The following is a 17,454-nucleotide window of genomic DNA, read 5'->3' as shown; positions in this document are numbered from 1 at the left end:
GGACGTTACTGCGGGAGATCTGTATCATATTGCAATGTGGCAAATAATTAATTCTGCAAGAATCCCTAGCTGCTTAGTATGGATTGCAGAAGCACTCGAAATGAAAGCATTTAAAATATTTTTAAAAACAAGGTTGCAATTAAAAAAATAAGCTTGTAAAGTCGCTTTATTCTGCACCCTAAGGAACGACCCTGCTTTGCAGAAGTGGTCCGCTTCCCAGAAGTTCTCATCATTTCCCCTGCTTGGGTGTGTAGCTTTTGATCCCAGAGAACATTTTCTTGACTCCAAGTTTTAAACTACTTGGCCTAAGTATTTTTGTAACATTTTCCATCTCCAGCACGTGCCAAGAATCTGTGAATGGCAAAGGCCAATATAAAAACCACCCACGTTTCTAACCAGCGCATGGCAAAATGTGCTGTTTCTTAATACCCTTCAGTGCGTCCCGGTGCCACACTCTCACTGACCTGAGGAGGTGGACTGGAGTCAAGTCTTGTGACACAAACCACAAATCGGTCAGGAAACACTCGCAACTCTGCAAAAGAAGGAAGCACAGGGATGTTGTGTGTATCTTTGCCCCGCTCCCTCAAATACACAGATACTAACAAGCTTAGACGCCCCTCTCTAAGCTGCCTCATCCCTTAAGATTTTAAACACGCAGCACTTTTTTCAACTGGCATCTATGCTAATGGCATTACTTACTTCTCTTGACAGACAAGAGCACCCAAAGTGCATAAGCTTCATGGAAATATGCTGAAGTCAATCGCTAGAACTTAAGAAACCCCCCCAAAAAACCCCAAACCACAAGATTTTGCCACACACAGAGGACAGAAAATAAAATATTACACTTCTATTTCTTTGCACCTTGCCCAATTATTTCTTTTTCTTTTTTCCTTTTTGGGAATATGTTTTATTGGGATTTAAAGATCTACACATCATGCAGCACAGAAGCAAAAAAAAGAAAAAGTCTGAATTAGGTTTTCTTTTCTTTTTCATTTTGTCACAAGACGAGAAGATAGAGTATGACACTAATGATATTCACGTGGGTAGAGTCAGTGCATCATGTTGTCATAAATCTGCTGTTTTCTTTTTTCCTTTTTTCTTTACCAAAATATGTTTTAATGACACAGCTTTGCCTTTGACTTTCAGACTATTTTTTAACTTAATTTTACAAGTGTAGAGTTGTAACAACACCAAATACATATCCATATTTAGATATTTCTCTGAATCTCGAGACTTCCCACCATCCCCTGCATGGGTCCTGTTATAAACTTTTTCAACCGCATATTATTTCATAATCCATATTTTATACCTCTCCATATTATCCATATTATTTGCTACTGTAAAGGTTCTAGGGGTTGCTTGTGCGTAAGCCGGTGCAAACACCTGGCTGGGTTGCCTGAGTGAACCTTTTCTGTCCGGACAGCCACTCACCCGTGGCTGTCTCAATCGCTGGCAGAATCCGTCAGTGGGCGTTTCTTAAACTTCTTCCAGCAAAGAAGCTCTTTGACGCCTAGTCTCCTCCTACTCTCTCTGCGCGAAAGCCTTCTGCGCAAGGAGGGCGTAGGCAGCGGAGGACCCCTACTCTCCCTGCTGGTCCCCGGCAAGGAGTCATGGGACCGCCTCACCGCTTCCCCCATCTGCCCCCCTTCTCCACTGGTGCTACACTGATTCTCTTCCCCAGAAGATGGGCTGCCTCTCCCAATCCCGGGACGCTCTCTGGAATCTCTCTGGATTTTGCTCTCTCCCTCCGGCACTGATGGCAGTTCCCTGACATCCACGTTACAAGGGTTATTAAAAATCCTGCTAATGTTTTCATCTGCTTACAATGGCCTCCTAAATAAATTATAAAATTTGCCCATTCTTTATTCATGTTTTTGTCTTCTTGGTTCCTGAGCTTCCCGGTCAATTTTGCCATTTCGGCATAGTCCAACACCTTGATTTGCCATTCCTCTCTAGTAGGGATTTTTTCTTCTTTCCAATTCCCAATAATTTCTTAACCCATATCATAACACACGGCATGGAAACTAGACTCTGTGAGCCAAGCTAGTTGTGGCATTGTGAGAATAGAATGAATGTACCCTTTTTTTTAATCAAACCTATCCATTCTTAAGGAAATCAGCCCTGAGTGCTCACTGGAAGGACAGATCCTGAAGTTGAGACTCCAATATTTTGGCCACCTCATGAGAAGAGAAGACTCCCTGGAAAAGACCCTGGTGTTGGGAAAGATTGAGGGCACAAGGAGAAAGGGACGACAGGGGATGAGATGGTTGGGCAGTGTTCTCGAAGCTACTAACGTGAGTTTGACCAAACTGCATGAGGCAGTGGAAGACAGGAGTGCCTGGCGTGCTCTGGTCCATGTGGTCACGAAGAGTCGGACACGACTAAAGAACAACACCCTTTTTTGTTATTCAAATAGTAGCTGTGGGGATGGGGAGCTGCGCGCTCTCTCTCTCTGTAGTCCTGAGAGAAACAGCACCTCTGAAATTGCCATTCGCTCATACGTGGTGGACTTGTTAAAAAAAAAAGTCACAGGCTTTTGGGGAATGATACATAATGAGTTGAAGAAGATGTTTAAAACAGTCGTCTCAAAAAAGCCTGAACAAAAAAAGTTGGTTAAATTGTTTATGTATGCTACTACCGCAGCCAGAATTTTGCAGGCACAGAAATAGAAAGAAGAAGAAGTTTCAACAAAAGAGGAGTGGACTTTAAAACTATTAAGACTATGCGGGGATGGTGAAATTGACGGCAAAAATAAGAGAGCCAAAAGATGAAATGCCTGTGGAAGAGTGGAAACCCTTTCCGTACTATCTGAGAAAATACTATCGTCAAATGAAATTGCAGGCAGGACTTGAGATAAAAGCAAAGGAATGCAAATCATAAAGGAATGTCATGTAGGATGCATGTTATAGAAAAAAAAGGATTACATTTAATGCAGTAGATCAGGCACCCCCAAACTTGGCCCTCCAGATGTTTTGGGACTACAAATCCCATCATCCCTAGCTAACAGGACCAGTGGTCAGGGATGATGGGAATTGTAGTCCCAAAACATCTGGAGTTTGGGGATGCCTGCAGTAGATAAAGGATTTGAACAGAAACATCATGGAAGTAAGGATGGGAAGTCAAAATGTTAAGGAAAGATTGTACTGAAACTTAATTGAATTCTTATCCCCACCCCCACATGCCCCAAAAGTGAAGAACTAGACTGATGCATTTATTTATTTATTTTAAAAACTAAGCTCTACTATAAGAGTAAACATCCAGTGTTTAAAAAAATGTAGCATTAATTTAAAGACGAACATGATTCAAGCAGGGATTTCAGCCTAACTCTTAAAAGTTCTGAAAGTGATGTTATTTCTGGCAGCGTAAGATTTGATGTCATATCCTCCTATTTGCTCCTTGGCTTGGGGAAACATGAAGAGAGACCAGGTCCAATGACATCACCTAGAATCGGTTTTCTAGAAGCAGGCTGGGCAACAGCCCTTCCTTGCATGGGCTTGTACCACCCTTTGACAACAGGCCTGACTCACAGAGCAAACTCCACTGATTTACAATCTGGAGACTCGGGGAAGAAAGCGCTGAGTCTTGTCCTTGCAGAAATGTGGTGTGTGGCCCAGCCAATTACCCTGACCCGAGTTAAAAGCAAACTTTAAAAAGATTAAGAAGTTAGTTAGCAGTAAAGAACGACAGGATGACAGCCAGATCTGAACGCAAATATTGGCCCTGATTCAGCAGACGGGCTTCCCTAGCAGCTGAAAGAAAGACTGTGTTTCAGGGTGCGGCTGAAATGGATCATCAGCACATCAGTGCTTGCTGTTGTGCTTCCGGCAGCTGCGATGGGTTGTCTCCATTCTTCTCACACGAAAGAAGGGCATGTGCACTTGCTGCTGCTGTTTGGTAGCATCCTCCTTGCACCCCACACATAAATGTGGGATTGTGTGACATTCAATTGTGTGTGTGGGGGGGGGGTACGTATGTGTGTGCCACATGTATTCACCCTGACATGGTCAACACAACCAGAGAAAACATCACTAGTTCAAGCAAGCGAAAGGGAGAGGGCAGTGGAAGGGATCATTCCACGCTACATTTTTTTTCTGTTCCAGAACACCACTGAGACTGGGGCCATTCTCTTTGTTTGTAGAAGACCTTTTTTCGAATTATGAGCTTTGCTCTGAAAAATCTCCCCCCCCCCCAAATCTAATTTAAACATTTCATGCAACTGATGGTATTGTAACCAATCCGTAACATGGCTCCTTACATTTTCCATTGATTTCAGTTTGGGTCCCCCTCCCCATAAAGTACAGCAGTTCCCTGTAAGTCACCCACTGTCTATCAATATTAACTCTCTTAATAGTAATAGCCTTGATAGGAGATAGCCATAAAGGTGTTTTCCTTTCCAGCAGATTTTTTATATTTCTCTCAAACTCTATACAGATTCTTCCTAAGAATATGGTTCATAAAACTTTTATAAATTTTTGCCTTCCCATGCCAAAGACATGCATGCCCGCTGAATTTGAAATCATGGCCTTCTAAGTTCAGGATGCCTGCATTCTCCAGTGTAATCTATTCTTTTAACCAACGCAAACAGACTGCCTCATAATACATTTGCTGGTTTGGCCATTCTGTAAATAAACCTCTCCTGCCATCACTCGCTTTCTCCAAAGTGTTAAACAAACAGCTTACCGCCATGGTGCCGACCCGTAATACATCGAAGATTCGTCCATCTTTTGACAAAGTAGGCTGAAATGTGAAAGTCGCCAGCTGCAACATAAAAAAACAAAAACGAGGACAGCCATCAATAGATTTTTTTCATTGTTTAAAGCCAATGGCCATCACATATAAGCACAAATCACCTGGACAGGCTTATTGATTCGTGCTGCTTTCACACAAGTAGCACATGTTATCAGAATATGTCTCTCCAAAAATCTAGAGAATAGAAATCCACAAAGTCAACAGAGTAGACTGCAACTTAATCCTAGCTACCAAAGAAGCCTGAACTGAAAACAAAACGAAAATGTATGTTTTGCTGTACGGCTTTGAAGTAGGCCAAAAAGCAGTGAATCCGTCTGCTTCTTTCCTCAAACTGGAAATGTCCCTTGTGGCATCTAAGGATGGCTTGGACAAAGGGATAGCCACTTCTCCATACTATTATATTTCCCCCACTGATAATTTTTCCTCTCTGGTCGCAGATGCTTGGGGAGGCTCAAATGTTTGTTTGCAAAGTACAGTCAAACCTCGTTTTGTGGATGGGATCCATTCCGGGGGCCCGCCCTCAAGCCGAAAATGACGCACGTGAAAGCGCTGCATCTGCGCGTGGCACGATTTAGTGCTTCTGCGCATTATGCAAGCGACGAACCCAGAAGTAACCTGTTGCAGTACTTCTGGGTTTGCTGTAGACTCAGAACAAGGTCTGACTGTAGATGTAATTGTTGCGGCAAATGCTCAAGAACCAGCTATAAGTTGCATTCCTTCCTGCACAGTATATACTACATCCCTGGATAAAATGCAATGGCTTCCATGGCCTTAATTCTTTTGCAAACTGTTTAATCTGAGCAAGGTGAATGACACATAGTAAATGCTGGTTGAATGGGCTTTATAGTATTACACTACAGTGGTACCTTGGGTTAAGAACTTAATTTATTCCGGAGGTCCGTTCTTAACCTGAAACTGTTCTTAACTTGAAGCACCACTTTAGCTAATGGGGCCTCCCGCTGCCGCAACCTGATATCTGTTCTCATCCTGAAGCAAAGTTCTTAACCCGAGGTACTATTTCTGGGTTAGCGGAGTCTGTAACCTGAAGCATCTGTAACCTGAAGCGTCTGTAACCCGAGGTACCACTGTATTCGTATTTTTCAACTGTATTGAAAAGTAAGTACAGTGGACGCTCGGGTTGCAAATGTGATCTGTGGGGGATGCACGTTCGCAACCTGCAACATTTGCAACCCGCAGTGTTCGCAACCTGCGTCTGCGCGTGCTGTCATAGAATCATAGAATCATAGAGTTGGAAGAGACCACAAGGGCCATCGAGTCCAACCCCCTGCCAAGCAGGAAACACCATCAGAGCACTCCTGACATATGGTTGTCAAGCCTCTGCTTAAAGACCTCCAAAGAAGGAGACTCCACCACACTCCTTGGCAGCAAATTCCACTGTCGAACAGCTCTTACTGTCAGGAAGTTCTTCCTAATGTTTAGGTGGAATCTTCTTTCTTGTAGTTGGGATCCATTGCTCCGTGTCCGCTTCTCTGGAGCAGCAGAAAACAACCTTTCTCCCTCCTCTATGTGACATCCTTTTATATATTTGAACATGGCTGTGATTCGTTGCTTCTGCGCATGCGCAAAGCGCGATTTAGCGCCTCTGCACATGCGCGACCGCCGAAACCCGGAAGTAACCCATTCTGGTACTTCCGGGTTTCGGCGATCCGCAACCCAAAAAAACGCAACCTGAAGCATCTGTAACCCAAGGTATGACACTTGCTATAAATCTACCTTCCTTATTTTTTATTTTTTTTATTAAAATATTTATTTTGACAAAGTAATAATCATACATAAATAAGAATAAAAATGTGCACCCCACCACCGAGACCATTCAATTTTAACTATCCAACCTCCCAAAATTTCAACGCCTCTTGCGATGGTTTGACTCCTTTCTGTTTTAACAGTACAAATTCTACAAACACCCTCCATATCTCCCCAAAATCATTTCTCCTGCATATTCCCTGTCTTACCTTAATGGCATATGATAATTTATCATTAATAGCTATATCCCACACTCTTTGTACCATTCTTCCATTTTATATTCACCTTGCCCCTTCCACTTCCTGGCTATAATAATTCGTGCAGCTGTCAATAAATTTGTGAGCGCGTCCTTCTTAGCCTGCGAACCTTCTACCCCATCGTACATTGATAATAATGCTACCTCTGGGCTTTCAGTCAGCTTTAACCCAGTGATTTCTGTTATCTCCTTAAACACCCTTTGCCAAAAGAATGTACATATTTACACCCCCACCACGAGAACATAATTTCCGGTTTCCTGGCATCCCCTGCAACATAACACCAAATATTCATTGTTTATTTGATTTAATCTGACTGGTGTTAAATACCATGAATTTATAATAATTTTCTTTTATTCTTATGGACAACATTTTCTTTCTTTTTTTCTTTTTAAAGGTTTGATTGTTATCATTCACTTTAACACACCAAACAGAAAAAGAAAGCAAATTTCTATCACCACCAAACAAAAAAGAAGGGAATTAATACATCAACTATTAGCCTTCAAATCATAAAATAAAAGTGGTCTTTTTCTATCGACCAGACTTCCCGTCTATTCCTTATTACAGATTCTGTATCATTTGTTCACTGCCATTACATAACTAGTTTTGTTCAAGCTTAATAACCCTTGATCCATTAATAGGTTTTACATCATCCATTAATAGGTTTTACATCATTCTTACAACTGCTACTGAAATTATTCGAATGCTGCAAATAACCTTAGACTACAATTGTTATTTTTCAAATATATTTTAAAAACTTCCCATTTTGAGATAAATACCTGTTTTGGTTTATTTTATTTTTTTTCTGACATGCTATCTAATTCCGCATATTCAGCCAATTTTTGAATCCATTCTAATCTTGACGGGACTTTGTCACTTTTCCAATTTGCCGCAACGAGAACTCTTGCTGCAACCGTGGCATATAAGAAGATCTCTTTAACATTTCCAAGGTACATTTCTCCCATATTTTCCCCCATCTTGACGATCTATCTGCCCTGCTGTCTCCTTTCCTCACACCTCTAAATTTACCTTCCTTATAAGGTCATTCCAAATCTCCTAGTTTATCTCTAATATATTATATATATATATATATATATATATATATATATATATATATATATATATATATAAAAAAATAATTATTATTCCAGTTTTAAAAATTACCGTATTTTTCGCCCCATAGGACGCACCGGCCCATAGGACGCACCAAGTTTTTTGGGGGGGAAATAAAGAAAAAAAAATTTATTTTCCCCCCCCAGGCGCTTGTGGGGCCGGCAGCGGGGAGAAGCGCTCTTCTCCCCGCAGCCCGTCTGCAGACCAGGTCCGGGGACAGCTGGAGGACGCGCTGCGCCTCCCAGCTGTCCCCGGAGCTTGCGGGGCTGGCGGCCGGGAGAAGCACGCGTCTCCCCGCCGTCAGCCTCCAAACCACATCGGGAGACAGCGGGATGGCGGCGTTCCGCCTCCCCGCTGTCCCCCAACCTTGTGGGACTGGCGCTGCGGCTCTCCTGAAGCCTGGAGAGCGAGAGGGGTCGGTGCGCACCGACCCCTCTCGCTCTCCAGGCTTCAGCGAAAGCCTGCATTCGCCCCATAGGACGCACACGCATTTCCCCTTCATTTTTGGAGGGGAAAAAGTGCGTCCTATAGGGCGAAAAATGTGGTACAAAAGAAAACACTAGATTAAGCAAGAAAAAACAAGACAATGAATACAGACAAGCAAAATAATAATAATAATAAACCCCAGAAAAATACAAGCAATTAAGGAAAAAACAGAAAAAAAGGAAAAAACAAAACAAAACAAATCAAACCTTCCCATAACTTATTTTTCATTTGCTTATTTCCTTGACCTCCTCACACCTCCCTTTTTTGTATTCTAGTTCAATTAGATATTTCAGCAAATCATTTCCATCTTTGTTTTTATCCCAATAATTTATCTTAACATACTGTAATTTTTACACTCTCTTCTTTCACCAATTAACTATCCATTTTTACTTAATATCATTTCTGCTAAAACCACATAACTTCATTCCAACATCCTTCTAACATTACTTAATTTTACAATGTTTCTGTAGATAAACTTTAAATTTCTTCCACCAACTCTTCTCCTTGGTCTCGGATTCTGCCAGTCATTTCCGCCAGTTCCATATAGTCCATCGTTTATCTCTAATATATGCAATGATAAGAAAATAACTACTGAAAATTGTGGTGGCTTTGCTCCTTCTCCTCCTGTGCAATACTAGGAGCCAAGCCTTGGCATTACAGTGGTACCTCGGGTTAAGTACTTAATTCGTTCTGGAGGTCCGTACTTAACCTGAAACTGTTCTTAACCTGAAGCACCAGTTTAGCTAATGGGGCTTCTCACTGCCGCCACGCTGCCGGAGCACGATTTCTGTTCTCATCCTGAAACAAAGTTCTTAACCCGAGGTACTATTTCTGGGTTAGTGGAGTCTGTAACCTAAAGCGTCTGTAACCTGAAGTGTCTGTAACCCGAGGTACCACTGTAAATCTGAACCTGGTCTTGTGGTTTGTCATCCTCTAAACTAGTGTTTCTCAAACTTGGGTCCCTGGCTGTTGTTGGACTACAACTCCCATAATCCCTGACCACGGGTCCTCCTTACTAGGGATAATGGGAGTTGTAGTCAACAACAGCTGGGAACCTAAATTGAGAAATGCTGTTGTAAACAAACTACAAGCTGTAACTGAAGTCTCTTCGTGGCTTACCCCTCATGGCCTTTTTGGGACGTGTGTGTAAACTATGGATGAGTTCCTGGAAGCCCAGCAGGAACAGGGGAAGGAGTGATGTGCTGGTGGTTTTCTCACTGTGCACTAGTAGTTCTTCATGCAGCGCCAAGTTAAACAAGGGAACTCCCTTCCACAGGAGGCTGCAAAGGCCAATGACTTTGATGGCTTTCAAAGAGGAACAGGCAACTTCACAGAGGACAGGACTGGTGGCTACTAGCAATGACGGCTCGGCTCGGCATCCACAGTAGGAAGCAGCAATGGATCTAAATGCCAGTTGTTGGACGCGGGTGGCGCTGTGGTCTAAACCACTGAGCCTCTTGGGCTTGCCGATCAGAAGGTTGGTGGTTCGAATCCCCGTGACGGGGTGAGCTCCTGTTGCTCTGTCCCAGCTCCTGCCAACCTAGCAGTTTGAAAGCACACCAGTGCAAATAGATAAATAGGTACTGCTGCGGCAGGAAGGTAAACGGCGTTTCCGTGCGCTCTGTTTTCCGTCATGATGTCCCATTGCCCCAGAAGCAGTTTAGTCATGCTGGCCACATGACCCAGAAAGCTGTCTGCAGACAAACGCCAGCTCCCTCGGCCTGAAAGTGAGGTGAGCACTGCAACCCCAGTCACCTTTGACTGGACTTAACTGTCCAGTGGTCCTTTACTTTTTACCTTACATGCAAACCAGGCCGTTGCATTTATTTAAAGACTTGCCCAAACCACATGGATGAGAGAAGGCACTGTATGTCTTTCCACACTACTCTTTAAAATGCAATAATTAGCAGTTTACCTGCATGGAGCCATCTTAATTCATGATTTACCTGCTATTAGGAACAAGTAGTAATTAAAGATATCCCATGGATCTCTAATGTTTAGCTCCATGACACACTGACTCATATTTAACTGTTGCTGCGGAGCGGTGTTTTACTGCCGCTCTGCGTGTGACCTCACTAATACATTGGCTCCAAAAGTCACCTTTGTCTGGGGACGTCAGGTTTGGGGGCCGAATTGGCCATTTGTCGTTCTGATGACCTGGTCCAGGAGAGAGATGGGCGAGTGACAGCCTGTTAATCTGGCTGGCTGTCTCAGCAGCTATGGATACCATTGCTCACAATATTCCCCTGCACCATTTCAAAAGCTTAGGGATCAGAGATTTTGTATTGCAGCAGTTCAATTTTACATGTGAAGAAATGTAGCTTGAAATCTTACTAATTTGGAGAGGATCTGCAAAGAGGAGTGGGACAAAATACTCCCTGAGATTTGTGAAAACCTGGTGGCCACCTACAAGAAGCATCTGACCTCTGTAATTGCCACCAAGGGTTTTGCCACCAAGTACTAAGTCATCTTTTGCAAAAGGATCAAATACTTATTTCACTCATTATAATGCACATCAATCTCTGACTTTTGTCTTCTGGGTTTCTGGGAGTTGTCCTGTTGTTACCCTGTCTCTCACAGCTACAATAAACCTACCATTAAAATTATGGACTGGTCATTTCTTGGAACTAAGCTCTTCACTTCTGGGTACTGGAATGTGTTGTTGTTTAGTCGTGTCCAACTCTTCGTGACCCCATGGACCAGAGCATGTCAAGCACTCCTGTCTTCCACTGCCTCCCAGTTTGGTCAAACTCATGCTGGTAACTTCCAGAACATTGTCCAACCATCTCGTCTTCTGTCGCCCCTTCTCCTTGTGCCCTCAATCTTTCCCAGCATCGGGGTCTTTTCCAGGGAGTCTTCTCTTCTCATGAGGTGGCCAAAGTATTGGAGCCTCAGCTTCAGGATCTGTCCTTCCAGTGAGCACTAAGGGCTGATTTTCTTCAGAATGGATAGGTTTGATCTTCTTGCAGTCCATGGGACTCTCAAGAGTCTCGTCCAGTGTTTTTACACAGCCATTTAATCAAGAACAATAATCTTTTATATATACCTGAAGAGTCCAACTTATCCCACAGTCTTACTTGAGAGATTTAATCAAATGCAGCTTTCAAATGAATGAAAGCTGCGTATAGCACACCACCTGATTTCTTAACATAATCATCTATCAAATACATAACATAATTATCTATCAAATGGGTTGATACAAAGCAATGGTCTATACTGGTTTACTCTTCGGCAAAAACAGCTTCATCAGTTATCCAATCAACAAGCTTACTGTAAAGATGCTTTGCATATAATTTGCTAATTACAGGTAGCAAACTAACTGATCTATAACTAACCGGATCAGATGAAAGGCCCCTTTTGAATAGACTACCGCATAACATTTAAGGCAGTAGATAAAGGATTTGAACAGAAACACCATGGGAGTAAAGATGGGAAGTCAAAATATTAAGGAAAGACGGCATTGGAACTTAACTGAATTTGTTAAATTGTATGAAAATCAATAAAACATTTTTTTTTGGGGGGGGGGATTTACGTGCAGGGATGGTTCCAGAAAATAGCATGGGGTGGCTCCCTGGCAACTGGAGCGCTGAAGGGCCCTATCCTTTTGCCAATGCAATTTAATATTTATATGTAGCTGCTGAGAATGGCTATTAGGAGAGTTGGAGCAAAGTGTCATCAGTATGTGGATGACACCCAGCTCTATTTCCCTGTAACATTTGAGTCAGGAGAGGCTGCGCATGTCATGGATCTGTGCCTGGAAGCAGCAATGTAGTGGATGAGAGCCAATAAGCCAAGACTGGATCCTGACATTATTTCAGGAGGCTTAAACACCTCCACAGAAATTCAAAGTTTCCCTAAAGCCTAGTTCCTCATCACGGCACGTAGCTTTGAGAGAAAAAGCGTATGATCTACGAGGAGGGAAAAATTGTTTCCGCTGCGATTTGGAACCCATTCAAATGATACCAATTTCACTTGGAAAAGTGCCTTTGATATGACAACTACAGACAAAGGCCTTCGTCACTCTGTTCACACCCCTGTGGTTAGAGATTAGAAAAATTAGAGGAGCTGATCAACAGCCGCATCCTATGTCTTTAGTGTGTTGAATGCAAAAGACCCTAAATGTGAACTGACAGTGCCAACATTTTCTTTCTTTTAAAAATAGCTGTTTCTATTTAGGCGGCAGCAACATTTTCATTTCGAAAAAAGAATAAATTCCTGAGGGTTAGCCAGGTTAGCCCATGGCAGCCGCCACAACCAAAATTCTTGTGGCTCCTCGAAGATTAATCACTTATGTAGAATAAGCTTTTAGGGGCCACTGGATGCAGGAAATGGCCCTCTATCCAGTCAGCTGATCATCTCAGGCACCTGCCCGTGGGGGCTCTGGCCTACCACAAATGCTTATATTAGCAGTTGGAAATAAGTCACAATTTGGCTCGCAAGGCAACCCCCAATAAGCAACACTTCCACTCTACAGGGAAGTGGGACCGATTTGGATGGACCTAAATGGTTTCCAGAGAGTAGTAGAGGATGTTTTATCTCATGCTGATGGCCTTTCAGCTGATTTACTGGTTTGCTGGTGGCCCACTGGAACGCGGAGTTAACCTATCGACTATCTCTGATTGCATGGAATCTGGACAGCCCTGTGGTTTTCTTCAGGGCTAAGGGCAATGAAAGAACGCGGGTGGCGCTATGGGTTAAACCACAGAGCCTCTTGGGTTTGCCGATCAGAAGGTTCGAATCCCCGTGACGGGGTAAGTTCCCGTTGCTCGGTCCCTGCTCCTGCCAACCTAGCAGTTTGAAAGCACGTCAAAGTGCAAGTAGATAAATAGGTACCACTGTGGTGGGAAGGTAAATGGCATTTCCGTGCGCTGCTCTGGTTCACCAGAAGCGGCTTAGTCATGCTGGCCACATGACACGGAAGCTGTACACCGGCTCCCTCGGCCAATAAAGCGAGATGAGCGCCGCAACCCCAGAGTCAACCACAACTGGACAAATAGTCAGGAGTCCCTTTACCTTTACCTTTAAGGGCAATGAAACAATCACTGAGATGGTTAGACCTCAATGTCAACACTACTAAGTGGTGATAGTGATGGCAAAGAGGACCTTCTTCACTGCCTCTATTACATCTGCAGAAAACAGCAGCAGGAGACTCTTTCAGGCGGTTCACAATTTAGCAGACCCACCTTCATTATCGGGGCCCTGTAAGGACCTCAAGATCTTCTGTAACGATCTTGCAGTTTTTTGCAGATAAAGTCGCTCAGATTCGGAAAGAGGTGGACTCCACCGTGGGAGCAGGGCCAGGGCGGGAGAGTGCTAGAGTGCTGTCTAGTCATGTTACATGGGATCAATTCCAATCCATTACCTCCGAGGATGTGGACAGGCTGCTTGGACGAGTGAAACCAACCACCTGTCTCCTTGATCCTTGCCCATCCTGGCTCATAATTATTATCCTGGCTCTTATTATTATAAGCCACACCTGCCTGCCTCCCTCACCTGATGTCCTCGGTTGAGGGGCAGGTACAATAGAACAGCTGCAAAGAAATAAATTGGAAGCTTCAAGCGAACGACCGTTTGTTCCTCTGCAAGCAGGGATCTCTGACCAGAAGCCTCACTGGGTACAGAAGTAAGGAAGCTCCCCATCAACTACTATTGAGTGGGGGCTTATTTTTTCCATTTCAAAGAGGCAGTGTTAATCCAAACTGCTTCCTCCAAATGGACACCCTGCAACCACCGGCCAGCTGATTGGCAGTTACTGTGGCCTCCTTGGAATACTGACAGGTGCCAATCATCCAGCATCAGGTGACTGGCAGACAAAACCGCAGTGGGTGGGGGAATTAAGAATCTGCCTGTCTGCCACGTCCAGTTCCCTGTATTTGTTCCATGCAGCCAAAGAAGCAGTCAATGAGATGTGCCATTTAAAACAACACCATCTGCAAGGAAATGAAGGTTGGAGGAGGCAAGAACCCAGCAGCAGAGGTCTTATCGATATTTTTGAGTTAACTTCAGATGAAGTTTACAGCATGTCATTCCTTGAAGGAGAACTACCTAAAAATGATTTAAAGGTGGTATTTAACTCTGGTTAAGCTTGCTAAGATGTAGAAGACTGAATCAGATAAGTGCTGGAGAGGCAATGAGGTTGAGGGGACGTTCTTTCATATGTGGTGAACCTATAAAAGGGTAAAAGAGTATTGGGAAGTGATCCATAATGAATTGAAAAAAAAAAATTAAAAGCACTTTTAAAAACAACAACCCCAGAGACGTTTTTGTTGGGGATAATTCAGATGGAAATTCTCAGGTGTCAAAAAAGGTTATTTATGTATGCCACTACTGTGGCCCGTGTTTTGTTCGCCCCAAAATGGAAAACGAGCGAGGTCCCAATCAAAGAAGAATGGCAACTTAAATCGATGGAGTACGCACAGCTTGTGGACCTAACAAATAGAATAAGAGAACAAGAAGAACATACGTTTAAAGAAGATTGGGAAATGTTTATTGAATATATGGGGAAAATTGTGTACACTTGAAAAAGTTGGCAGCATTAAGATAAATTCAACAGTGTAAATAAGTTTTGAGGGATGTAATAATGGAATAATGAATGGTTTAGTTTATGTAAAATATGCAGGGATTTATGTTATGCAAAATGAACCATGGAAAGAGAAGAAGGGAAGTCATTGATAGTTTAAGGTTGTTAAGCAACCTTTTAACTTGTAAAGCAGAAAATTTAATAAAAATGCAAGAGAGAGAGAGAGATTTTTGAGTTAACCACAGAAACCACAGCACGCTGGACTAAGCTTGGTGCTGCAAATAGTGTTGTTTTGCCCCTAAATATAGCATTTTGAAGGAAGTGGTATTTCAGCCTCCTTGGTTTGCTTTGCAAGTCCCTGAACTTGCCCGGTCACCTGCAACCTCCTCCGAAAAGCTTACTAAGGCAGTACCTGACAAGTTGACTTGGACATTGACGAGGCTGCCAGCAAGAATCTGCAGCACAGGATAGAGCAGCGTAAAGCTGTCTCCCACGGCTATTAAAGATCGTTCACCTGGAGAGCCTGGGAAAATGCCTTTTTTGCTGCTGAGTTATCCGGAATAGCCTGGCAGGTGTGCCCTTCCCAGCAAAAACTGGCAGCTGAAGAGCTCCGCGAATGAATTCAGCAAAGCCTTCTTCAAAACCACAAAACAGGCCTTAGGAGGCCCACAGTGATCCAAAACATTTCTGTACGTGTCGCTCCCATTGTTTGCTCTGTTCCAAAATTCATGTATTTCCCCCCACTTTACCGCCCAGTCATTTTAGATTAGAAATACTTTGTTCTTTGCTTCTCAGTTATGTTTTAAGACAGGCCATTTTTCTTTGCTGCAGGGACTGAAAACCTCACATATCTGGAAAAAATACATTAAAAACTAAAGTGTATATATATATATATATATATATATATATATATATATATATATAAAGGTGACACACAGTAGACAAGATAATTGGTTGAAGCAGAAGTTCGCAAGAGTACTAAAAGATTTGATTGTCTAATCTGGCTAATTTCTTTTAAGAGCGTAACATTTGTTAGCCCATGTAGGCACATAAATATTTAGCATCCCTACTAGCAAATCCAGCTCTCTGCATTTTCGGGACGTTTAATGATATCTAATCCCTTAATTATCTTTCTCCGTTCAATATTTCAACAGCGAAGCCTGGAAGCTACAGAAAAGAGCTTTCATTTAAAGTTTGCCTGCTGCTCCCAGTAAAAAATTCCAGAGCAGGTCAAACGCTTGAGAAATCCCATTGAGACTTGTGACATATATCTGGCTAATGTGGGGGTGGGTGGGTAATGAGAATGGTCAATGACCATCAATAGCACCCTGCGTCAAATCTTTCCTTTGGGGTTCAAAGAACTTTCAGAGCAATTTTTGGGTGGTGGTGGGAAGCCGCAGGGGAAACAGAGAAAGGGGGTGCTTTATTACGTTCGTTCGTATAAATACAAAATCACAATCAATGATGTCAAAATACAACAATCCCTCCTAAAGGGCAGCCTGCCTGCCTGAATCTCTCTCCTGCAATCTTCTCTCAGGGCAATTGGTTGCAGATAGCCCCGAGAAGTAGCTGGGGAGTGGAAATGGATAGATATATAGGAGCCAGCATGGTATAGTGGTTAAGAGTGGTAGTCTCGTAATCTGGTGAACCGGGTTCGATTCCCCGCTCCTCCACATGCAGCTGCTGGGTGACCTTGGGCTAGTCACACTTCTCTGAAGTCTCTCAGCCTCACTCACCTCACAGGGTGTTTGTTGTGGGGAAGGAAGGGAAAGGAGATTGTTAGCCACTTTGAGACTCCTTAAGGGGAGTGAAAGGTGGGATATCAAGTCCAAACTCTTCTTTTTCCTATTCTCACATCTATTTTCTGTCAGCAATTTTGTCTGGAAACCTAGTGAGATGATCCAAAGGGATATGAGCAGTGCCGGATTTACGTATAAGCTAAACAAGCTATAGCTTAGGGCCCCACACTCTTGGGCCCCCCCAAAAAAAAATAAAGGGGAAAAACTGGATGTACCTTTCCAAAATAAAAAATAAAAAACAAATAAAATTAAAGCTACATACAGTAACAGTGCTTTGTGTTGTGTAAGCTCCTATGATGTAAGTAATGGGCCCCGCCTGCTAGCCTGCTCCCTAAAATCTCACTGGTTTGCTCATTTCTATGTATAGGGTGCCTACATTCTGCATGGACGGGTTGCATGGCAACATGTGCAAATGGCTTTAGATACCTATTAGGTCCATAAATTACCATACAGCATATATTCAACACAAAAAACAGCAACAATTTGTTTTTGACAAAGAACAGCTGGACATATAAAGGGCCCTATTACCTTCAGTAGCTTAGGGCCTCATCAAACCTAAATCTGGCCCTGGATATGAGAGTTCTGGACGGGAAAGGATTCGAGCCCAATTCATGCGCCACTCACATATTGCCATGTTCACGGAGGAGTGAGGCTGAGTTTTAATGTGTGCCGCTCCCGACATCGCTACCTGCTTCTGCAGCAAATGTGTGTTGGGTTGGGTTCTCTGCAATGAAATTCTGATGCAAGAGCATTTGCTTTTGACTTGGGG

General features: G+C 43.1%; 1 protein-coding gene across 2 annotated transcripts in view; it reads right to left on the bottom strand.

Moving 5' to 3' along the window:
* SLX4IP (SLX4 interacting protein) overlaps positions 1-17,454 on the bottom strand; it is a 99,713-nt gene that overhangs the window by 22,236 nt on the left and 60,023 nt on the right. The window contains exons 5-6 of one of the 2 annotated variants that reach the window (XM_081857504.1): positions 4,681-4,758; positions 465-532 (exon numbers count right to left, since the gene is read on the bottom strand). In XM_081857504.1, the coding sequence (XP_081713630.1) occupies positions 465-532; positions 4,681-4,758 (146 nt within the window). The remainder of the gene's footprint in view (positions 1-464; positions 533-4,680; positions 4,759-17,454) is intronic. The other variant, XM_081857505.1, reaches the window with a different exon arrangement.

Source organism: Podarcis erhardii (assembly GCF_964252035.2).
Source record: "Podarcis erhardii genome assembly, chromosome: 3".
In the NCBI taxonomy this organism is placed as follows: Eukaryota; Metazoa; Chordata; class Lepidosauria; order Squamata; family Lacertidae; genus Podarcis; species Podarcis erhardii.
The sequence above is the reverse complement of the archived record's forward strand: the minus strand, read 5'-3'. Positions and strand labels throughout refer to the sequence as shown.